The 24225-nt window shown below is 50.0% G+C and overlaps 1 protein-coding gene across 2 annotated transcripts in view; it reads left to right on the forward strand.

Annotated features, from left to right (window-relative positions):
• The window catches only part of Kiaa0930 (KIAA0930 ortholog), a 41108-nt gene that overhangs the window by 1184 nt on the left and 15699 nt on the right, over nt 1–24225 (forward strand). Inside the window, exons 1-2 of one of the 2 annotated variants that reach the window (XM_041671946.1) lie at nt 22591–22727; nt 22865–23016. In XM_041671946.1, the coding sequence (XP_041527880.1) occupies nt 22903–23016 (114 nt within the window). In that variant the 5' untranslated portion in view covers nt 22591–22727; nt 22865–22902. Of the gene's footprint in view, nt 1–22590; nt 22728–22864; nt 23017–24225 lie in introns of those variants that run through there. The other variant, XM_041671945.1, reaches the window with a different exon arrangement.

Consider the following 24225-nt stretch of genomic DNA (forward strand, 5'->3'; position numbering starts at 1 on the left):
CTTAGTTTTTTTTGGGGGGTGGGGTGGGGAAGGGATGGAGATGCGGGGGTGACAGCCTTCTAGATTGTATTAATGCCCCAAAGTGGAAGTACACCTTGGGAAGGCCACAGAGTAGCAGGGACAGTGTAAAGCCTGGCACTCAAGGTCCCTTGGTAGGCCACGCCCTGGAGTCTTGGTGAGGACAGGAAGTGGATTTTCATTCTTTTTTGAAACAAGGCCTGTTTGGCACCTGGCCTTCTCAGCTGCGGGGTCTAACACAGCGCACCTTGAGTGGAATTCTCTTGTCAGGCAGGTACAGCCACCTGGGGGTGTCTTCTGAGGTGGGGATGAATGAAAACGTGGCTTTTAGTGGTTTCTTCCAAAAGGTGTTCAGAGAATGATTTGTAGCTAATCGAAGTACCCTTATTAATGGATTCAGTATACGTGTATTTGAGCACCTACTGTGTGCCCGCCTGTCACAGGCAGCTGTCACTTGGCACAGAATGTCTGGATTGGGGAGGGTCCGGGGGACCATCTGTTGCAAGCTCCTCAGCCCTGTCACACTCCCCTCTGCACACACCTACCTCTCTTGTTCTTGACCTGAGGGCATCATCACTCTGCCTCTACTCACCCCTGGACAGCCTGTAGGGTCATTCTCTTAAGAGCAGTAAGCCCAGCACCTGGCCTGGCCTGGGAGCTCCCCACATGCCAGGTGCTCTGTGCATGTCCTGTCAGTTCAACCCTGACACAGTACCGCCTTAGGTAAGCAGGAATATAAGGAGTCTTGTTCAGGGGCACCCAGGGAGGAAGTGGCACAGCTGACTGACCGCTGCCTAGTCTGACCCCAGAGCCTCCCCACATCCCGCTGTGCCTGTTAGCTCGCACAATGACCGGCACCTCCCCCACCCTTCAGTCCTCTCTCATCTACTGTTCCACTCTCCCGTTCTTAGACACTAGTGTTTTGAGGTTCTGGACGTCTGTGTGTGCTGCATGGGACGGCTGCATGGGAAGCTGTTCCTACGCATTTGCCCGTCGTGCACTGCAAGTTCTCCTTTGAGTCTTTGCTCCTTGCTGTTGCCTGGAACCCATCCTCCATACCTAGTCCTACAGCCCTGTCCCCTTTGCCCTAGATGATTGGCACGACTATGGCATTGTAATGAGCTGTGTGGCTGTCCCTTCGGCAGTCAAGAGCCAGGAGGGCATTTCCCAGTCCTTCTGTTGGTGCCTAACTTGGGGACACAGACAGAGCACGAGCCCCGTAAACATGTCGGGAACAAATGAAGCATTTCCCTGCTGTGTGGATGGCCAAGGAGAACAGAGCCTCTGCTTCTTAGAAGAGGCTGCTCTTTTCACATGAGAACTCTGACGTTCAGAGAGGAAGGGGCAAGCCTGATAGGGGCTTACATCCCAGTTGGGTTAGAGCCTTGCATTAGGTACTTTTTGAGTTGCTGTGATGGAGTACCTAACAAAAGCAACGTAGGGAAGGACTGGTTTGTTTTGGCTCAAGATTCAAGGATAGAGTTCATCGTGGCAGCAGGTGCTTGAGGTCCCTGGTCTGCACCGGAAGCAGAGAGAGATGGATAAACGCTGGCACCCAGATCATGTTCTCCTTTTTATTCAGTCCAGGACCCCACCCCATGAGTTAGGTCTTCCCGTATTCATTGTGGCTTTCCCCACACTGATTAACCCAATGTAGATAATCCCTCGAAGACTTGCCCAGAAGCTTGTTTTTTTAAGAGACTCTAGATGCCGTCAAGTTGATGGTGGAGATTATCGATCAGAGGCCTGATGCTTGGCCCATACGCTCAGAAGGTAGGAACTCGGAACTCTGTCTGAGTCAACACCTGGCATGCAGTCAGTTGCCCGCTCAGCCTGTGGGTCGCAGTGCAGTTTTGTTTGGTTGTTGTGTTTCAGTTTTGTACCTCAGATTCCATCTTGTTATCCTCACTTTTCCGCTGTGACAACCTGTTGGGTTTATTAATAAATTTATTGGTGTTGGGAATTGAACTGAGAGCCTCATGCTTAGTGCTAAACACATGCTTTATCACTGAGTGACACTCCCAGCCCATTCTAAATGAATCTAGGTGTTTAAGTAAAGCTTGTTACTCAGAGCTATGCAGTGTCCTCTCAGGCTGAAGTGTCCTCCTCCTGAGGTGGTTCTGAGGTGTCCAGGGGCAGCTATTGTCCTGTCTGAGTCGGTGTGTGTTTATGAGCTGGGATGAAATTGCTGGCCCTACCTGCATAAGGATGGTCACTTGGCTCTCAGGATGAAAGGCACCTTGTAGCTACATACAAATCTGATTTTTTTTTAAACTCTCTTTTATGATGGTCTCAGTCAAAATAATTTTTTGAGCATTTGCTGTGTGCCAGGGATTGAGGCTGGTCCTTCCTTCACTGCAAGGACACGGTCTCTCGGGAGAGAGAAGAGAGCTGCATAGGTGATTGCTAGGTTAAGTAAAAACCCTGCTGCAAGCAGCCAAGGTTGTGGCTGCCCATATAAGATTTTGATGTTTCGGGCTGGAGAGATGGCTCAGAGGTTAAGAGGGCTGGCTGCTCTTCCAAAGGTCCTGAGTTCAACTCCCAGCAACCACATGGTGGCTCACAACCATCCAAGATGAGATATAGTGCCTTCTTCCAGCCTGCAGGCATATAGAACACTGTATACATAATAAATAAATAAAAAATATTTCTCCATCGTCTTTAAAAAAAAAAAAAAAGATTTTGATGTTTCCCTAGGAAACTCCTTATGGCTCCCAGGGAGCTCTGGTTTCCCTGAGTGGTTTGGTGCCCACGCATCTGATGCAGCCACCCAGAGGCCCACTGCTTCTCGTAGGGGTGGGACTTCTCCTGGGCCCTGGGTGGCAACACAGGCAGGGTCCTTCTCAAGTAGGCAGTTTGCTTCACCAACCAGTGTGGGTTCTCGGAGGGGCTGGGGCCCACGTCTTGCTGCTTGCCTTTGTCCCTGTTTTGGCTGAGTACTTTTGGAGGCCTCATGCCCCAGTGTTGGGCTTCATTGCCCTGCAGATTGTGTAGATTGCTGCAGGTCGGGGGGAGTGCTTTATGTTCGTTCCTTCTGTTTACCCCTGAAGTGTACCTAAGCGGTAGGTCTCACGGCACTGCCTGGAACACAGGTGTGGAGGGGTGGTATTGTGCCTCAACCACAAGTGGCGAGATATACCTGAGGTCAGGCTGTGCACAGATCAGAGCCCCCCCAGACCTGTCCTCATCATGCCAGTATGTCCAGTGTCTGGCAGTTGGCCTATACAGCTACTTGGCTGAGATGGACCAAGGGAAAGGGTCATAGACACAAGAATTAAAGTCACTGGACTACCCAGGCGAGGGGTTTGTGAATGTTGTTGGCCCCTGGGCCGACCTGAGTCTGGGCGGGCCTGGATGGAGGAGGAGATGGTGGCCCGTTTGGGCTGTGAGAGTTAAGGCTGGAGCAGTGGTTGGGTTGAGTCTGATAATTTGGTACTTCCTCAGGCCTGGCTTCTGGGAGCTTTGTAGGTGTGACTTTGGGCCTGGGCAGGTGTTACCGTATGGAACTCTGCACCCACTGTGCCATAGGCCAGATGCTCTTGCATCTATAGCATTTTCTGTAGCTTGGCTCTCCCTTCACCCCCTTTCACAAGGCAAGGAAGCTGCACTTCAGAGGGGATGGGCTCTCCTGGAGTCACAGAGCTGGGAGGCCTGGACAGCTCCAGCTGAGGCCAGTGAGAGGCAACCTGGAGAAGGTTGAGGAAAGACGGAGGAGCTTATGCCTTCAGGGAGGCAATGCTCTCACGTGCCAGGTTCCTGGGATCACCTTTTGAATTGGGGTGGGCCCTGTGCAACCCCAGCTGACCTGGCATTTTTCTAGGCAGATGTAGCTGGATTTAAGTGGTGGCTGGGGATTCTGTGGGAGGTATGGCTGGAAGGGAAGAGGACTATGGGACCCCAGCCAAGCACTACCTCTATGTCCTGACTTTGAACAGGGAGACAGGCTCTGTGGATACTTTGGAATTACATAGAAAAGCAGCAAGTAGCCGGGCGGTGGTGGCGCATGCCTTTAATCCCAGCACTCGGGAGGCAGAGGCAGGCGGATCTCTGTGAGTTCGAGGCCAGCCTGGTCTACAGAGCTAGTTCCAGGACAGGCTCCAAAACCACAGAGAAACCCTGTCTCGAAAAACCAAAAAAAAAAAAAAAAGAAAGAAAAGCAGCAGGTAGAAAATGAACCATGGTATAACGGCCCAGCATACGCTCTGGTGGACCAGCCCAGGCTGAGCTGATGCCCGGGGTAAGGACGTCTTTGGAATGTCTGCTCATAGGATTGCTAAGAAAGGGAAGGTAGTCCCAAGAATGGGGGTGGGCTAGTGAGCTGAGGGCAAAGCCTCTGAAGAGACAGCTTCTTGTTCCGAAGTTCAGGCTGTGTTGCGGTCACTGGGCAGGTCTTTCATGGGATGGCAGCTCTTCAACCTGATGGCTGCTAACTGGTTGTGGGCCAGCATGGTGGAGGAAGTGTGTCTGTACAGGGTGGTAGCACACTGTTTTCCGTTCCTGGACCTATTTTCAGGCCTGTGATTCCGCCTTCTGCTAGTCCTAGGACTGGAGCAATGTTGAGGCACTGGTGAAGTGGAAACCCTGTGTCCTCGAGGACACCTGAGGACTCTGGGCTTTGGGCTCTAAGGAGACCGTGGTCACAGCTGCACGGCCATCTGCAGCCAGCCTTCTCGGCATCGCGGGCCTGGGTGGCAATACTGTGCTGCCCTGCTCCGTGGCTTGGCTGAGTCATTTCCCACCCTCAGGCTTCTGATGCAGAGGCTCCCTCCTCCTTCACTGAGCTGGGAAAGCTCCTGAGTATCAGCTGAGCCAGGAGTCCACTGAGAAGCTAGCTCCATGGGACGCTTCTTAAAAAGCATGCTCCAAGTCACCAAACAAGCTAGCCAATTAAAAAGAGCTAATTTGCTGTTATGCTAGCACGTGCCTTTAATCCCAGCACTCAGGAGGCAGAGGCAGGTTGGTGTCTGTGAGTTTCAGACCAGCCAGGGCTATATAGTGATTGATACCCTGTCTAACAAATGAATAAATGAATGAATAAAATAATTTTTAAAAGATAAGCAATTTTTCTGGATACAGTGATATGCAACTGTATTCCCCAAACACTGGAGGATCACTTTGACTTTGAGGCCTGTCCAGTCTACACAGTGTGTTTTGAGATAGCCTGGGCTGCTTATGAGACCCAGTCTCAAAATTGTGTAAACATCAAACATTTTAAATTAAAAAACCCAGGAGCTAGAGAAAATGGCTCAGCAGCTAAGAGCACTGACTACTCTTCCAGAGGTCCTGAGTTCAATTCCCAGCACCCACATGGTGGCTCACAATCATCCATAATGAGATCTGGTGCCCTTTTCTGACCTGCAGGCATATGTACAGGCAATACACTGTATACATAATAAACAAACAAACAAATAAATAAATCTTTAAAAGTATTAAAAACTCAACAATAGTTGAGTGGCTGTGACTTAATTTATCTAATTGGTTTTATCTTGTTAGTAACTTAGCTCAGCTTCATAAATAGGTTTCTATATTGGCCTAGAGTCTGACCTCCAAGGGTTGGGCTAGGGCCATTGCTAGAGGACAGATGCTCACCAAATTCATAGGGAAAATTTTTAAACATTGGCGCCAAACAGAAAGGAAGGGGAACTGAAGTAGGGAGTAGTAGTGCATGCAAGGAACCTGGGAAGAAGCCCACATTGAGAGATCGTGTGTGCAAGGAGCTGAGGAGGGAGTGTACTGAGATCGTGTGTGCGAGGAGCTGAGGGAGGAGTGTAGTGAGATCATGTGTGCAAGGAGCTGAGGAAGGAGTGTACTGAGAGATCGTGTGTGCAAGGAGCTGAGGAAGGAGTGTAGTGAGATCGTGTGTGCAAGGAGCTGAGGAAGGAGTGTAGTGAGATCGTGTGTGCAAGGAGCTGAGGAAGGAGTGTAGTGAGATCGTGTGTGCAAGGAGCTGAGGAAGGAGTGTACTGAGAGATCGTGTGTGCAAGGAGCTGAGGAAGGAGTGTACTGAGAGATCATGTGTGCAAGGAGCTGAGGAAGGAGTGTAGTGAGATCGTGTGTGCAAGGAGCTGAGGAAGGAGTGTAGTGAGATCGTGTGTGCAAGGAGCTGAGGAAGGAGTGTAGTGAGATCGTGTGTGCAAGGAGCTGAGGAAGGAGTGTACTGAGAGATCGTGTGTGCAAGGAGCTGAGGAAGGAGTGTAGTGAGATCATGTGTGCAAGGAGCTGAGGAAGGAGTGTACTGAGATCGTGTGTGCAAGGAGCTGAGGAAGGAATGTAGTGAGATCATGTGTGCAAGGAGCTGAGGAAGGAGTGTACTGAGATCGTGTGTGCAAGGAGCTGAGGAAGGAGTGTAGTGAGATCATGTGTGCAAGGAGCTGAGGAAGGAGTGTACTGAGATCATGTGTGCAAGGAGCTGAGGAAGGAGTGTACTGAGAGATCATGTGTGCAAGGAGCTGAGGAAGGAGTGTAGTGAGATCATGTGTGCAAGGAACTGAGGAAGGAGTGTAGTGAGATCGTGTGTGCAAGGAGCTGAGGAAGGAGTGTAGTGAGATCGTGTGTGCAAGGAGCTGAGGAAGGAGTGTACTGAGAGATCGTGTGTGCAAGGAGCTGAGGAAGGAGTGTAGTGAGATCATGTGTGCAAGGAGCTGAGGAAGGAGTGTAGTGAGATCATGTGTGCAAGGAGCTGAGGAAGGAGTGTAGTGAGATCGTGTGTGCAAGGAGCTGAGGAAGGAGTGTACTGAGAGATCGTGTGTGCAAGGAGCTGAGAAAGTAGTGGCACCAGATGAGGCTCACAGTCAGGCACCCTGTTGATCTGTTAGTTTTCAATCTGTTCCCTTGTGAGAGCTTTGCCTTGGATCTCTGGATTGTCCTGTTTCTTGGTGCTCAGAGCCCTTTGTTCCCAGCTAAGGATGTTGAGCCCTGGGAGCTGGGCCTGTGATCACAGCCCCGTCTGGCTCCCCATGACACCTGCATGTCCACTTGACTCCCTCCCACACTGCATGCCTACCAGTACCCAGCAGCACCTGCCCCTCCCTTCTACTCCTGGTTACACTTACACCCAGCAGGGCTTCTAAGTGTGCAGTCTTGTAAGCCATGTCTCTTTCCATCCTTGTAACTCCCTGAGAAATAAGAACAGATTCCACATTTTGTAGAAAAACTAACAGAAAAAAAATGGAGCCCAGAAGCCAGGAGGCAGTGGCTCCTGCCTTTAATCCCAGCACTCAGATCTTTTTGTAATAAGCACTTTCCTAGCTGAGCCATCTCCTCAACTCCAAAGCCTCTCCCCTGGCAAGGGATGAGACAAACCCCCAGCTGGCTTATTCATTTATATGAGAAAGGGTTGTGGTATATATGGAGAGCCGGCTGCCCTTGATCTCATGGCAAGCCACCCACCTCATCCTGCACAGGACTGGGATTACAGGTGTGAACCACACATGGGCTTGATGTCTTCAATACTATTTAATGCTGCTGCCAAATGACTAGTGTCCGCCTGAAGCAGGGTGTGTGTGTGTGTGTGTGTGTGTGTGTGTGTGTGTGTGTGTGTGTGAAGGGAGAGTGTAGTCTTGGTCTCTGCTGGGTGATGGTGTTGTTCCTGTCTATGGAAACCCGAGTGTTTGGGCAGAATTTGAATGTTGACAATACTTTCCACACTTGGGATGAAAGGAGACCCCAAAGCTCTCTCCTCTCAACATCTGGGATTGCCTGTAGACTCAGAGAGAAGCCTAATCTTCACCAGAGGCTCTCACCTCCACACTCACCTCTCCTCACTACCAGGTCGCTGTTCCTGTAGTGGATGGCATAGAAATTCAGTGATAGACAGTGTGCTTGAGGTGGCTTTGGGCTGGACTTGTGTCTTCTAGATCTTTCTAAAAGCTTTGCTTCATAGGTGCCTTTGCAGCAAGAACCATAAGAGACCTTTGTGCTTGAGAGAGTCTCACCTTCTTGCAGTTCCTGCCTGTCCAGCCCATGTCTTTTTGTTCATTTGTTTTTAGACAGGCTCATAATCTCAAACTCACCCTATTGTTGAGGATGACTTTGAATTTATGATCCTTCTCTACTTCCCGAGGGCTAGGTTTACAGCTGTGACCCACCACACTGAGACCTGTATGTTGCCAGGATGGAACCCAAGGCTTTGCAAACGATAAGCACAACACTCTACCTACAGAGCCTTATCCCCTCTCCAGTGCACATCTGTGTGTGCAGCTGTCACTGTCGCCTGAGTTGTGCAACTCATGGTTTTCTGAAGCCAGCGTGTAGAGCTGAACCATGATTCACCCTGCCGCCAAGAGCATGGAGCTTACTGGAAAGGAGAGGCCTGAGCAGGAGGGCAGAGCTTGAGCTTTCACACCTGTGGCTTTTCCACTGCCCTGTGCATAGATGAATTGATGTCCGGACAGTGGCCTCTTGGCCTTGGGAAGTGGTGGAGTGCGGAAGCTAACTGAGGGGGGATTCCATCCACACAGCCATGGAGAAGTCCTCTATGCTGGGTGAGACTTCTCAGTGGTGCGCTTACTTTGGGGTCAACTACTCTTTGTAATTAAGCCAGGTTAACTCATTGGTCCCCAAGCTGGCCTTTGGTGGAATCATCCTTGGCTTTGCCTTGGGACCTATAAGGAAGGGAGGGATAGAAGTGTGTTTCCTCTTCCATGGGGAGAGTTCTCACAGCACCCTCAGTATGTCCTAGGCCACAAGCCCAGAGATGGCCTTCCTTGTCCTATGTTCACTGGGCAGTGCCAACTTCAGTGGTGTTGCTGAGCCATCACTCTCCATCTACTCAGGGAGGGATGTAGAGCTGTATCGGGTGTGGGGTTTGTTGGAAGAGGCCTCTTGAGTGGAGAGGGTGTCAGGTCTTGGGGAGCAGGCCTTTGACGGGGGCTTCCTTCTGAGCAGAGCCACAGTGGGAAAAGAGATTTCTTTGATTAAGGGTGGGCTGGGCTTTGGGTGTCTATCTTCAGGGAATGAGGGGTAAACTACACTAGCCTCAGCGGCATCTCAGAGATGGTCTGTGGGGACAGGGCATGGTTCCTTCCCATCAACTCTTGGTTTCCTCTTAAGTGAATGAGGAACCAGTCACAACTGCCCCCTGAAGTTCTGGGACATCTGCTCAAAGCCTATTTCTCTCTCTCTCTCTCTCTCTCTCTCTCTCTCTCTCTCTCTCTCTTTGTTGTTGTTGATTTTTTGTTTTGTTTTTTTGAGACAGGGTTTCTCTGTGTATCCCTGACTGTCCTGAAACACTTTGTAGACAAGGCTGAGCTCAAATTCAGAGAGATCCTGCTGTCTCTTCCTCCTCAGTGCTGGGATTAAGGGTGTGTGCCACCACTGCCAGGATATCCTGTTATGCTCATTTGTTTTGTTGTTTTTTCAAGACAGGGTTTCTTTGTGTAGCTTTAGAATCTACCCTGGAACTCCTCTGTAGATCAAGCTGGCCTCGAACTCACAGAGATATGCCTCCTCTGCCTCCCGAGTGCTGGGATTAAAGGTGTGTGCTGCCCGGTTTACCTGTTATGCTCTTAAAGACTGCTAAAAACCTCACCCCCTGTGGAAAGTACTGTTGGCCAGCAGGGCCATTGCTTAAGGCCATCAGTAGGACCATGTGTGTGCTTGGGTTCCGGGACAACAGACTCGAAGGAAGAAAGACAAGTTAGAGGTGCAATTCAGTCCTTGGTGTTTTACCATCCTGTGAGAGCTGGGACTCCACATTTGGAGCCTCAGACAGAGTCCCGGTTGACTTGCTAGGGCTGCTGACTCAGAAGATCCAGATTCTGCCAGTCAGGGAGGTGGGGCTGGGATTTCAGAGTACTCCTGCCCCCTCCCCCCAGCTCTCCTGGGAGTCCTCTCCCTGCAGGGAACCTGGTGGGATGAATCAGCCTCAGCTGGTGCAGCAGCTGTGCTCAGCTGAGGTCACCCTCTTTCCCAGGGCTCTGTCAGGGGAGCCCCGCACCCAGGAGAGTGCTCTGAGCAGCAGAGCTCTCAGCTACCTGCACTGTTCCCTTTCTGTAGGGAGTGCCACCCCAGCTGGCACAGGGAGCCAGTGAGACTTAGGGGGATTGAGGCGGTTGCTCAGGCACTCCCAGGAGCAGTAGGCAGGAACCTAAATCTCCTGGATTTGAAGCTGTGGCTGTCCATGCTCGCACTTGGACCCAGCTGTATCGGAGGCTGCCCCTTGGTGCTCTGTTCTTTTCTGGACAGCCCTGTCCTGGATTGGCACGTGAGGAAGCACCAGACCCTGGTTTCCAGAGGGTGGGTAGTCGCAGAAGTGAGAGCAGAAGAGGGAACTGAAAGAGATTTGGTGATGAAGTGGTCCATTCCAGGAGGAGGAAGTAGCTCTGTGTGGAGCGAGAGATGAAGAGCCTGCAGGGAGGATCACCTGGCAGTGGGAAAGGCGTGTTTGGATTTGTTTTGTTCCCGAAGGGAGTGCCTAGATGACTGTGAGGTCAGGGGAAGACCAGGGCTGGTTAGCACTTGGGGTCTTCCCAGGCCTGTAGGTGCACTGAGCCCTGTTCTGTGCACTGGTTCTTTATCTGAGCACGTGGGAAAAGCTTAGCGCACTTGGGCACACCTGGGCCCGCAGAGCCTGCAGCTAGCTGGTGCTGGGCCCAGTGTAGACAAGGTGTAGCTACATGGATGGAGGAGCTAGGGTGCCTGGATCCTGACTGGTGCCTGGCACAGACCATACGGTGAAGGAATAAATGAATAGTGAGGTCGAAGTTCCTAGCCTGAATGCTGACCTCTGCACTGGTCAGGGAGAGTCTGGGGAGGGTAGGCTCTGGTGTCTGAGGCCTGGGACTCAACTCCTGCCCTGCAGTGCATGAGTGGAAGGAAATGAGAGGAGGGGGATAGGGACCGGGCTGTGGAAAAATAGCCTCCAGCCTGGAGAGATGGAGGTGCTAGGTGGTTATCTCAGGAGGCCCACAGTTCCCATTGGGTCAGGGCACCCTGGGAAGTGTTATAGAACTAGATGAAGGCCACTATAGTGGTGACCCCAGAGGTGGGGGTTTGCATCTGGAGACCTCTCAGTTGACAAGATGTGCCAGGGAACATCACAGCAGTCTGGAGGCAGGCCGTGGGTGGTGATGTGGCAGTTGCTCTGCCGTGCTGGTCACATGGGTGGTTCTGTGGCATTGCTGCTGCACAGGGAGCATAAAGGATGGCTTTGTGGGACCTGGAATCCTACAGGCTGCCCCAGAGGAATCTCACACCCTCCCTAGCAAGGGGAGGGCTGCAGAGTGTTTGACCTTGCTAGGCAGCTTGGAAGTCAGCACTTGGTTTCCTGACTGTGAAGTGGGTTCTGAGGATTTTCATTGTGTTCTTGTGGATGGTGGTTTTGGGGTGTGTGTGTGTGTGTGTGTGTGTGTGTGTGTGTGTAAATTTGCCTTAGTGTCTCTAAGTATACACCATGTGTTCATGTGTTTGACATCACATTTGCTGGCCGCCTACCTCTGTCTAGCCAGGTACAAGGACCCTCATAGGTGGGAAGTGAGAAATCATTATGACAAGGCGGGAAGGGGCCGAAGGGGTGGCCTTGAAGGCAGATGTCTGTGGGCAGTGGTCTGATCCTGCCACAAAGCTGCTATGGCATGCCTGACTGGTGATTCGGGCCTTGTGCCTCAGTTTCCCATCGTATGAATGAAGATCAGATCAGAATGGGCGCTCAAAAGGGATCCAGCCCCAGGGTGTAGCCAGTCAGAGGCACCCTGGTGTGGAGATGAGTGTGCAGATGGACCCCAGGAGCTGAGCCCAGAGCTGCTGTCACAGGGAGGTGTGGCCTCTGAGGAGGTATTTGGTCAGGGAACTGGGCCAAAGCTGGCTACTGCATTTAGGGAATGCAAGGCAGATTTGTGGGTGCTGTCTGGAGAGTGTAGCTCATGTGGTACGGGAGCCTGGACTTCCTGAAGAAGATACCTGACCAGCTCAGCCTGATTTGACCATCCACATCACCCACACCCCCGACTTCCCTTGGGATTGCTCACATGGGACCTGAATGACCAGTTCTTCATCCAGGGCCTCATCAGGGCAGCCTGGCCTCCTAGGACAGCTTTGTGCTTTGTGTCCCAGTGAGGAAGGGCCCTCAGCGCCCAGGCACAAGATGATAAAAGGCCTATTGAGGCCACAGAAGCCTATTCATCCTGCCCAGAGGACCAAGGGTCACCCTTTGGACTCTCGTCAAAGAAAGTTGACTCCCTGGCCTCTGCTCTTGGGAGGCGTCCAGAACCCAGTAGAAGCCACTGCTAGCCAGGTGTGCTCTCGGGAGGACCTTGTCTGTGCAACCCATGGGGTGATTGGGTCCAGACCAGAAGCTAGCATACACATGCCACAGTGGAGAGATACCATCCCTTGTCAGACTGTTCAGAGGTTTATCCTTGGAGGGTAAGCACTGACTGGCAGCCAGAGTGTCCGAGGTCGGCTCCTCCAGCTCCAGTTCCTGGCTAGGCTGGGCTTCTGGGCTTTTCCTGTCCTCCCTTGGCCCAGGTTCCCCTGCAATGACCTTGAATGCTGCTCCAATCACTTCTATTCCCTCTTTGCCTTCTGATCTTACAGTTTCCACTGAGCCCCCAGCTGAACTCCCCTCAGTGGGCCAGGGCGCATACCCTGCATCCAGCCCTTGCTCCTAGCCTAGCTGTGGGCTCCATCTGCCAACAGCCTGATCAGGGGGCACTTGGAGTGCTCCACACTCAGCAGTGATAGGTGCTGGGTGGGTGCTGAGTTCTTAGTCCAGCTGGGGCTAACTGTGCTCCTAGGTAGCCTTTCCTTGCTGCAGCATCCCTGTCTGATTAAAGCAAAAAACAAAACACCTGCCGATGGAATTGTGAGATGGGAGGGAAGTTTAGCATGGTGCCTGGCATTCAGGAAGCCTTAATGTGTTTCTAAATCTGGGACAGAAAACTGGGAAACAGGAAGGAACCTCAGCTCCATGGCTCCGGAATCACTCTGGACATTTGAATACGTTCTTTCAGTCTTTGTAGGCATTTAAAAGCAAAGCAAAACAAAACATGTTCTTATAAGTATTATATATGTTCACTTTCTGTGTTCTGTCTCCCTCTCTTGATGTAAGTAATTTTCTAGTCGTTAAGTTGTATTACATTCTGGCATTTGCTAACTATAGCTGCTGAAAATGTCTTGGTTCCTTTTTATTTGTGTGTGTGCGTGCTTGCGTGCTTTGGTTTGTTTTTATTTTGTGTGTGTGTATGTGTATTGTGTAGAAGCCTAAGGCTGACAATGGGTATCTTCCACAGTTTCCCTCCACTTCATTTTTTGAGACAGAGTTTCTTACTAAATCTTGGGCTGGCTGATCTGGCCAGACTAGCTGGCTGGTTAGCAAGCCCTGGAGATTAGCCTGTCTCTCATCCCTGTGCTGGCATTCCATATGCACATGGGTTCTGGGACATTGTCAGGCTTTTGTGGCAGTCACTTCACTGGGCCATCTCCAGAATCCCTGTTTTGGTTCCTTTTGTTTGTTTTCTGAATTGGGGATCTTACTGAGCAGTCAAGGCTGACCTCCAATTCTCAGTTCCCCTGCCTCAGTCTCCTGAGTGTTGGGATCATATGTGGGCATCATGTTCAGCTATTTTTGGTTATTTTTTTTTTCAGTAAATCAACTTAAGATACAAAATTCAAAATATATAAGACAATTATTTTTTATTGAGCTATATTTTTTTCTCTGCTCCCCTCCTTTCCTCCCCACTTCCCTTCTCTCCTCTCCCATCATCCCCACACTCCCAGTTTACTCAGGAGATCCTGTCTTTTTCTGCTTCCCATGTAGATTGGATCCATGTATGTCTCTCTTAGGGTCCTTTTTCTTGTCTAGGTTCTCTGGACTTGTGAATTGAGGCTGGTGTTTCTTTGTTTTATGTCTATAAGTTACTTATGAATGAGTACATAGGATATTTGTCTTTCTGGGTCTGGGTTACCTCACTCAATATGGTGTTTTCTAGATCCATTCATTTGCCTGAAAATTTTAAGATGTCATTTTTTTCTGCTGTGTAGTATTCCGCTGTGTAAATGTACCACATTTTCTTTACCCATTCTTCAGTCGAGGGGCGTTTAGGTTGTTTCCAGGTTCTGGCTATTACAAGTAATGCTGCTGTGAACATAGTTGAACACATATCCTTGTGGTATGACTGAGCATCCTTTGTGGGTATATACCCAAAAGTGGTCTTGAGGTAGGTTGTTTCCTAATTTTCTGAGAAATTGCTATACTGATATCCAAAGGGGTTGTACCAGTTTGTACTCCCACCAGCAATGGAGGAGTGTTCCCTTTACCCCACATCCTCTCCAGCATAAGTTATCATCAGTGTTTTTGATCTTGGCCATTCTTACAGGTGTAAGGCAGAATCTCAGAGTTGTTTTGATTTGCATTTCTCTGATGACTAAGGATGTTGAACATTTCCTTATGTGTCTTTCAGCCATTTTAAATTCGTCTTTGAGAGTTCTCTGTTTAGGTCTGTACCCCAATTTTTATTGGATTATTTGTTCTTTTGATGACCAGTTTCTTGAGTTCTTTGTATATTTTGAAGATCAGTCCTCTGTCCGATGTGGGGTTGGTGAAATCTTTTCCCATTCTGTAGGCTGTAGTGAGGAGGCGAGCAGGCCTGCTTTTCATCCCGCCCGGCTCCCGCACAGCTAGCTTAACACCCAAAACAACAACACACAAATTGTATTTATTTAAACACTGAAAACGTGTATGTGTGTATGCATATTTGTGTACATGTGTTTATGCATGTGTGCGTACATGTTCCTGTGGCAGTGTGTACGTGTGTGTACTTGGGGGTATATTCATGTGGGAACCAGAGACTGATATTAAGGATTTTCCTCAATTTTTCTCCACCTTTCTCACTTTAAAAGATTGATTTTTTTTTATTATTTTTAATTATGTGTATGCCCATGTCTTGTGTGGGTATGATCATAAGAGCACAGATGCTGGAGGCTAGAAGAGGACACTGGATCTCCTGGATCCAGCTGACAGTTGTAAGCTGTCGTATGGGTGCTGGGAACGTAACCTGGGTCATCCAAGAGCAGCCAGTGCTCCTAACCATTGAGCCTCCTCTCTAGGCACAAGGACACTACATTTAACATCAGGAATGGGAATTGGACTTGACTATTCTCCCAGCATCTATGATCATGCCTTATTTCTCTCTTGAACTATAAATAGATGTGAATACATTGGTAAGCCTAATATAAGATTATTCTTGCACTGCTAATTAAATCTTGTTTAGGCAGTAACATGTTCTTAGTGGATTTCTGGATCCTGTCTAGTACCTCAGTTAAGATTTATTGTTGCTGTTTTGAGCCAGGGTTTTATGTATTTATTGCTGGTCCTGAATTCATATTCATTCATAGCTGAGGATGACCTTGAACTTCCGATCCTCCTGCCCCTGTGCTGGGATTATGGCTGCTAACTGTCACACCAGGTCTGCGTTTAAGGTTTTAATGTTGATCTCTATGTGGTTTTATTGAGTATATGTGCCTGGGCATGTTGTCTTGGAGTCAGTTGTCTATCTCATAAAAAGAATGTGCAGGTTTTGTGGGCTCTAGTAATGTGTGAGAAGCTGGAGTTGCCTGTGAGCCGACAGCACTGCCCTCCTGTGGGTGTATGGAGTCAGTACTGCGGCAACATAGCAGTCCTTGACCACCTCGTGTGGTCTTCTCCATGGCGACTGCAGGAATCTTGCTGATGGTTGGGTCACTTACCCAGACAGGCAGAAGGCAGGAGCGTGGACCAAAGCAATCCTAACTGGTCCCATAGAGGCTTCTCCAGCTTGGCAGTGAGATGGCCTGTGCATGACAAGCCTCATGAGATAGCATGTCCCCTTTCTTTTCACTGAGTGTTTGAGAACCATCTCTGTGGAGGATAACTGGAGTCTGTAAGTTGGTCCACTGCAGAGAAGTGGATCTGCAGACCCTGGCACAGGAAGCATCCTGCCCACATATTTCTCTGTGTTCCTTGAAGCTCCAAGCACTTCGGAGCACATTGGCTGCTGTGGCTACTCACACAGTGGCAGGGAGGGCAGAGCTGTTCTTTGGGGCTCAGAGCGCGAGGAGGAGCCAGCCGTTCACACGACCTCGGGGGCTCCTTAGTCTCATGATTTATCAGCTAGGAGGATCCTGGCTCTGCCCATGTCTCTATGTAGGACGATGGAAAAAGCAAGTTCTCTTTTGAGGAGCTGGGTTTGAGTCTCAGCTCTCCAGTCTGCCACTAAGGCCTCGTGTTGAAAAAAAGGGCAGGTTTAGGGCTGGGAGTGTGGCTCAGTTAGTAGAGTGTTTACGTAGTATGCATGAAGGCCTAAATTTGGTCCCCAGGACCACATAAACCCAGTGTAGTGGTATATGCCTGTCATGTTCGCACTTGTGAGGTAGAGGGAGTTCAAGGCCATCCCTGTTCATAGCAATGTGAAGGTCAACCTGGCCCACATAAGCAGTGTCTTCATAAAAATAAAAAAAAGCTGGGCATTGTGGTGCATACCTTTAATTCTATTACCCGGGAGGCAGAGGCAGGCAGATCTTTGTGAGTTCAAGAACAGTCTGGTCTACATAGCAAGTTTCAAGACAGCCAGGGCTCTGTAGAGAGATCCTATGTCACCCAGCCACCCACAATATCATATATTGAATGACTGACTTCACATTATGTTGAGGTTATCCTCCTGAGGTTGACAAGGGGGTCTGAAGGGTAAGAGCCAAAGTTCTTTATAAACCACAGAACATGGGGCACCATTATCCTGCTCAGCTCTGTGCTGTGGAGCTGCTGGTCCCTCACCCGCCTCTTCACCATGACAGTGCATAGTGAGGTGGAGCACCTGCAGAGGCAGAGAATTCAAGGGTTAGGGTTCAGGGAGGCCCAGGCCTGGTGCTCCTCACTGTGTGCCCTTTCCACCTGTCAGTTCAGGAGAATCAGAAGTTGCTGGGCAGGAAAGGCAGCTGTTTGACGGCCCTATTTGGAGCTGGCTATTGTGTTATAATATTTGTATGCCTTCCCAGTGAGAAGTCATTCCAGCACTCAGAGATCTAATAAAGGGAAAACTCTTTAATAAAAGCACACAACCTATTCTGGCTGATACACAAAAGGGAGCTGGCCCCGAGAGGGAATCTTTGTCTACATAGGTGCATGGCCTCCGTTACACTTGGAGCAGTGACATGTGCTCCAAGAGACAGCGCTTCAAGGTCTGGTTGTCGGGACAAACGGGGAGATTTACAATGTAGAAATACTGCCATAGTTATCCCAAGACAGACCAAGGCTGCTTTTCCTGAGCCAGTACCAGGGTTGTCCTCCCCACCTGGCAGAACTATGCTCCTCCCAGTAAGAGGCACAGGGCTTAATTTGTGTTGTCAGCCCAGGTTGTCTCTGAACTGCCTGGGAGAGGCACACTCCCTTAGTTAAATTTCACTTTTGTGTAACAGTATTTCCTGAGCAAGTTCGCTACTCCATCCTTACCACCTCCATTTCCTCCTTCAGCTAGAGTTAGTTTTTAACCTAATCATTCATGGGAGAGTCTGTTGCCGGTCCCACATCCCTGCTCTCCTGACAAAAGACAGACATTGCAAAGTGCTGAGAACCATCACCTGACAAACAGGTCTCCAGCTGGGCCCGAACAAGGTGACAGGCACTGCTCTTGCTTTTCAGACCTCAGACAGTAAACAGCAGAGCTGTCTGACAGACAGCTGGTCTTTGGCTCACAGACACACCTCAGAATTCCACAAAGGTCAAAGAGGTCAGGCTCACGGCTCTGTTCTGTTTGGGCTTGAATGCACCTGATGTTAGTCAAGGACACATTAAGTAAAATGCCTTAGACAGAAGCCATCATAAGGCAAGGTTGTGAATCGATTGCTTGATGACAGCATGGGCAGAGTTGCTCGCTCCTAGCCTGCCCCTCGAGTTCTCCTGGAACTAGAAATCAGTTTTCACTGATTTCCCACCCAGCAAGGAAAACTGCCCATCAGGACTCCAGCTTGGGAGGGAAGAGCCCAGCGGCTGAGAGCTGTCCGTGGTGCTGCCCGAGTGAGTGGCTCAGCTTCTGGCTGTGTCTGCTGCCCTGGGGCTTGCGCTCACTGAACTCTGGTTGGTAAACCTGCAGCCTCTGCCAGCAGAGGTGGCTGGAGGGTGGGAACAGATAGGGTTCTGGAGAAAGGTCTGTGATAGCCAGGCAGCTCCCCCAAGGGATTTTTTGCTGGGCTGGCCTGGGGAAAAGAAGAAAGAAGCGCTTATTATGGGAGAAACAGCAGGCCAAGAGTTCAGTTGCCTCTTGTGTGTTCACTGACAGCTACTGTGCCACAGGACCAAAGGATGCCAGGAGATTGTCATTCATTACAATCTGCCCTGTGTGGTCAGAGAGGCACACAGGGCAGCTGCATCCAAGTTCCTCACCAAGGTTCTGGGAAGGTGGAAGGTTACTGGAGCAGTCCGAGTGGGAAACAGTTGGGACCAGGATCATGTTGTAGGATTTCAAAGCCTGCATTGCTCTGTGTCCCCAGGGGTTAGCAATTCTATGTCAGATCTACCCTGCTCAGCTTCTGGGCATGGAACACATCTCTGTGTCTATCTTTCCCTCCCTGTGAAGAGGACTCTCTCCCTCCCCCTGGATGCTCTCCAGGCTTGTGACACCAAACCATAGATTAGGTTTATGGAGAAGGGAAGACAGGCGGGGAGGCTGACCAGATCCCACTGTCCTGTCCCTGCAGCTCCTGGTTTCCTGTGGTTTGTGGCGCAGTCAGTGTGTCTACAGCTAAGTTTTGCCTTTTTACCTGGTGGCCCACATTCCTGTGTCTGTTTGTGGTCTTCACAGCCTTTACAGGGAGGTGTGACTGAGGGTGTGGCTTAGGAATAGAATAGAAGGCTTGTTTAGCACAAGTGAGGCTCTTGGTTTGGTTCCCAGATCTTCAAGTAAGTTAATAATCAAATAGTCAACAGACATTTGGTTTAGCATACATACTGTGATTCTGTGATTTGCCTAATAACTGGCAAATGCCAATAATTGCAGAATCCTTCCCACCTTCTGAAAGTTGTTAATTTGCTCTCGTTACCACAGAACAGTGTGTTTATTTTTGTTACATTTTGTTTTGCTTTGTTCTACTTTTTTAAGGTTTACATATTTTTATTTTACATGCATGAGTGTTCTGCCTGCAAGTATGTAAGTGTGCCCATATATGTGTAGTGCCCAAGGAGGCTAGATCTTCACAGAGGGTGCTGGATCCCTGCAGCAGAGTTACAGAGATGGTCGTGAGCTTCTTTGCAGGTGCTGGGAACTGAATCCAGGTCCTCTGCAAGAGCAGCCAGTGCTTTTAACTGCTGAGCCTTCTCTCCATTTCTGTTACTTTATTTTTTAAAACAATCACCCATTTGATGTTTGTTTGTTTCTTTGTTTTTTGAGATGAGATCTTTTATAAGCCAGATGACCTTGAACTCTGGAGTCTGGGTTACAGGTGTATATGGTTATATCCAGCTTCATCTGCTTTTTAGCCTTTAATCTTTTTCCTTTTTCTGAAACACCATATGAATTTAATCACACAGGATTTAGGCTTGTGAGCCCGGCCTGTGTGTGTGATCATTCTGATCTCCCATGGTGCTATGGGGAGTTGTAAGCCATTGGCCAGTTCAGCTGTGTTTCCTGTGTCTACTTTCCTAGTTTCCACAGGGGCTCTCAGGAAAAACTCTGTGCACATGTGTGTGCTAACCTCTCTGTGGATACACGCCTCGTTCTCTAGTTGGACATGGGAGGACTGAGTTATGACTTTATAGGAATCTTACTTTTTTGTTTTGTTTTGCTTTTTCAAGACAGAGTTTCTCTGTAGCTTTGGAGCTTGTATTGGAACTAGCTCTGTAGACCAGGCTGGCTCGAACTCACAGAGATCTGTCTGTCTCTGCCTCCTGAGTGCTGGGACTAAAGGCATGCACCACAACTGCCTGGCTGAATCTGATATTTTTAAGAAGGCAAATTTTTCCTTTAAAAACACCACTAGGCGCCAGGCAGTGGTGGCACATGCCTTTAGTTCCAGTACTCAGGAGGCAGAGACAGACAGATCTCTGTGAGTTCGAGGCCAGCCTGGTCTACAAGAGCTAGTTCCAGGACAGGCTCAAAAGCTACAGAGAAACCCTGAATAGAAAAACCAAACCAAAACAAAACAAAAATAACAACAAAAAATACCACTTGAGGGACTATAAAGATGGCTCAGAGGTTAAGAGCATTGGCTGCTCTTCCAGAGGACCCAGGTTCAATACCAGCACCCACATGGACAGCTCACAACTGTCTGTAACTCCAATTCCAGGGGATCTGATATCCTCACACAGACATACATGCAGGCAATACACCAGTGCACATAAAATAAAAATAAATAAATTCTTTTTAAACATACCACCCAGAATACTGGAGAGATGTTTCAGTAGTTAAGAACACAGACAGCTCTTGCAGAAGACCCGAGTTCAATTCCCAAAACTGAACATGGTGGCTCACAGCCGCCCATAGCTCTAGTCCCAGGGCATCTGATGTTCTCACTGACTTCTCTAGATACCAGGCACACATGTGGTGCCCAGGCATACATACAGGTAAAACACATATACACATAGAATAAAATAAAATGTCCATGTAGGCCAGGCATGCTGGCTCACACCTCTAATCTGAGCACTGGAGAAGCTGAGATAGAAGTCCCATTAAACAGACAAGTAGGGCAGCGAGATGACTTAGCCGAAGTCTGGTGACCTGAGTGTGACCCCCCCCCCCCAGATCCCACGTGGTGAAAGAAGAGAACAGACTCCCACAGTTGTCCTCCAGTTTCCACATACACCACGGCATGATGCACACATGCCCATATACATGACACAGATAAATACACGTTAAGAAAAAGACAATGGTGAGGAGTAGGAAAAGGACATTTATTCAATATGACCACATGGTGAAGATTAGGAGAAAAAGAGGCCCAAGGACCCCTGAATCATGAGGGGTAGGTCTAAAGATTTATTATTTTCAATTATGTGTGTCTGTGCACATGCGTGCAGGCACCCACAGAGGCCAGAAGAGGGCATTGGGTCCCCTGGAGCTGGAGTTACAGGCGATTGTTAGCCGACTCATGTGGGAACCAAATCCCAGTCCTCTGAAAAAGCCGTGGCTCCAGCTCCAGTGTTGAAGTATGTGGACTACGTGCGCCTGCCTGGCCCCACAACCTTTCCCTGAAAAGGGCTCTCCCACCTTCTGCTCCTTGGGCCATGGAACTGCCCAGTTTCCGTGATTGGCTCCTCAGCAAATCCATGAGCATGGGTTTTCCGAGGCCCTAGTGTGGCCATGAGGCAGCTCTGGGCACATCCTTTAGCTTCCTCTGTTAGTTGGGGACATTGAGTGACAGTGAGGGTTTACTGTTACAGGCCACACAGGTCTTTGCCTAACTCATTCGTGGCCAAGGTCATTATCTCTGTTTTGTTAATATTGTAAATTGCCTGGATGCCCTAGAAGCTACCACCAGGTGACCTTTTGTGGTCCTGGGGACAGAACCCCTGACCTTGCCCATGCTCAGCAAGTGCTTGGTCACAGAGTTGTAGCCTGGTCCCACAGCTGACTTGTATTAGGGAACACAAGTGACCTTTCCTTTCGAGAAAGGGCAGTACTTTCCTCTGTGACTGACACCTGTGAGTTGCCTGTCTGGGACACAGGTTAGATTGAATCACAGGTCCCTGTTTGTCAGGCCACAGATGCTTCTGCCTCATCTCATGGTGTGTGCATAGTTGGACATTGCCTGGTGCAGAAAGGAGGCAGGACTTTCCAATGCCAATGGATGTGTCCCTCACCCCTGCCTGTGAGCCTGTGCCCTACCCCCTCACTTGAGGCTGGCAAGGTGTGCTGACCCTGAGCCCTCCCACTGTGTGTTGAACCAGACAGGCGTGGAGGATCACACATTGCTCTCAGCGGGTGGGGGAGAAGTCCCGGTTCTGTGATGGCTGGCACCTTCTGCTTGCCATCAGTCCCTGGTCTGGCCACTGATTGCTTCGGAGGATGGTGGAGGGTGTCTTACTACATAGGCCTTCCCAGAAGCAAGGCACTAGGGCTAGCTCTCCATGGTCGGTGGGGGGAGATGGGGAAAGAGAAAAACTCAGGAGTTTAATGTGTTGAGTAGCACAGGGTGATGATTTGTGTTGATCCACCTAGAGAGAGCGAGCCCACATTTGCTGACATGCTGTGTGCCCAGCACCGGCCGTTCATCCTCATGTAAGGAGCTTTGTGGCTCAGCAGCTTAGGCACCTGTCCTCTGTCACATAATAAAGTGGCAGAGCCGAAGAGGAAACCCAGATTTTCCTTAGCAATATGTGGAGGGTGAGTTTCTTCTGTCTTGTACAGGAAAGGACTTCACATTTCACTCATCATGCAGAAATACCTTTTGTAATAAAAATCTGAAGGAATCTAATGGGACTCAGTCTGGCGTCCTCTCAGGTCCTTCCTGCCTGCAGCTGAGCTGCACTGGCTGTCCCTTTAAGTCGGGTTCTCCTTGGGATTGCCACCGCAGCCAGAGGGGGAGGGCTAAGGATGTCTGCAGTGAAGATTTCCCCAGCAAAGCCTTTCTCCTTGCAGCATAGCCAGCCCGCCAGTGACGTCCTCACCGCTTCTAGATTTCCCTTTTCCTCTCCTCACAAGCCGCTGATTCATCGGCTAGGCAGTAGGGCCTGGCAGTCCTGGCTGTCAGGCTGCTGCTGGGTGGAGTCCTTGGCCTCCAGGGAGGCATCCCCAGCCTCTCTGATACCCGTGGGTCAGGGTGGCGGGCTCCAAGGGAGAAGGGGCAGAGCATCCCAGCCCTGTCAGATCTCTGACCAGAAATGCAGGGGGGAGGACCAGGCTTGACCAGGAGGGCCCCTTCTCACTCCTCTGGCCTCCTCCTGTAGGGTGCTTCAAGGATGACCGGATCGTCTTCTGGACCTGGATGTTTTCTACCTACTTCATGGAGAAACTGGCCCCCAGGCAGGACGACATGCTTTTCTACGTGCGCAGGAAGCGAGCCTACCCAAGCAGTGAGAGCAGCATCGACGGGAGGAAGGTGGGTGACACCCTCAACCTCCCCCCACCTGTGCCCTGAACATCCTGTAGGGTTTCCTTCCTCTCTGCAGCATTCATGTACAGCTGAAGGGAAGATCGCACTGAGTACCCAGCACATTGGAGGGACCCAGGAGACTTCTTCTGGGTTTGTTGAATTGTTTTTGCCATGACCCCAAAAGGCAGTAATTGTAGCTAAAAGAAAACTGAGGTTTGGGGTCCAGCTGATGTGACTAGCCTCTTAGAGTGAGTGAGCAAATGGGGGTACAGGGCTTTGAGCCCCAAGTCCGGGACACTTCCTGGAGTGGACAGGACAGTAGCTGGATGGTGGTGATGGTGACGGCGGACGGTGGTGATGGTGACGGCAGACGGTAGTGATGGTAGATGGTAGGGATGGTGATGGCGGACAGTAGGGATGGTGATGGCGGATGGCAGGCGGTAGGGATGGCGGATGGCGGATGGTAGTGATGGTGATGGTGGACGGTAGTGATGGTGATAATGTGTCCTTCTCTGACTTGGTCCTTACTGTAAACTAGGGGGATCACTCAGGGCTGTCCTTGGTCTTCTAAATTCCAAGCAACTGGGCAGATAGACAGATGAGGAAACAGGGCTTAGAGAGAAGCGACTCACCCAGGGCATTTCGTCTTCTAAGTGTGGCAGTGTGGCTCGGAAGTGGTGGCGCACGCCTTTAATCCCAGCTCTTGGGAGGCAGAGGCAGAGGCAGGCCTCTTTGTGAATTCAAGGCCAGCCTGTCTACAAAGCGAGTTCCAGGACAACTAGGACTGTTACACAGGGAAACCCTGTCAAAAAAAAGTATGTCAGTGTGGAGTTCTTGAGACAGATCTTGCATGCTTTCTTCTCTTTTCAGAATTCTTAGTGGCCTATAGAAGTTTAAGCAGCCCACATGTGAGGCATGGGGATAATGTGTTTACCTTTAAGAATAAATAGTGGTCAGAGTTTGAGGCTGGTTTGTGACTAATAGCCAGTCTGCTTCCCTGCGCCCAGCAGCTCAGGCTCTGTGGTTTCTCAGGCGTGACTCCCACCCTTGAGTGCCGGGAGCTCCTTCCTGTCACATGCTGCACATCTATAGCGCTTTTGCTGTGAGTGGTCACCTGGGCACTTGCTGCAAAGGAGACCTTTGGTGGCTCTCTTACCAGGCTGGCGTGGGAGGGGCCTGCAGGAGCCCATGAACCACTAACCAGGGGAGGGTAGA

The sequence above is a fragment of the Microtus oregoni genome, unplaced genomic scaffold, assembly GCF_018167655.1.
Source record: "Microtus oregoni isolate MIOR12 unplaced genomic scaffold, Mior012 000022F_ref0000154, whole genome shotgun sequence".
Classification (NCBI taxonomy): Eukaryota; Metazoa; Chordata; class Mammalia; order Rodentia; family Cricetidae; genus Microtus; species Microtus oregoni.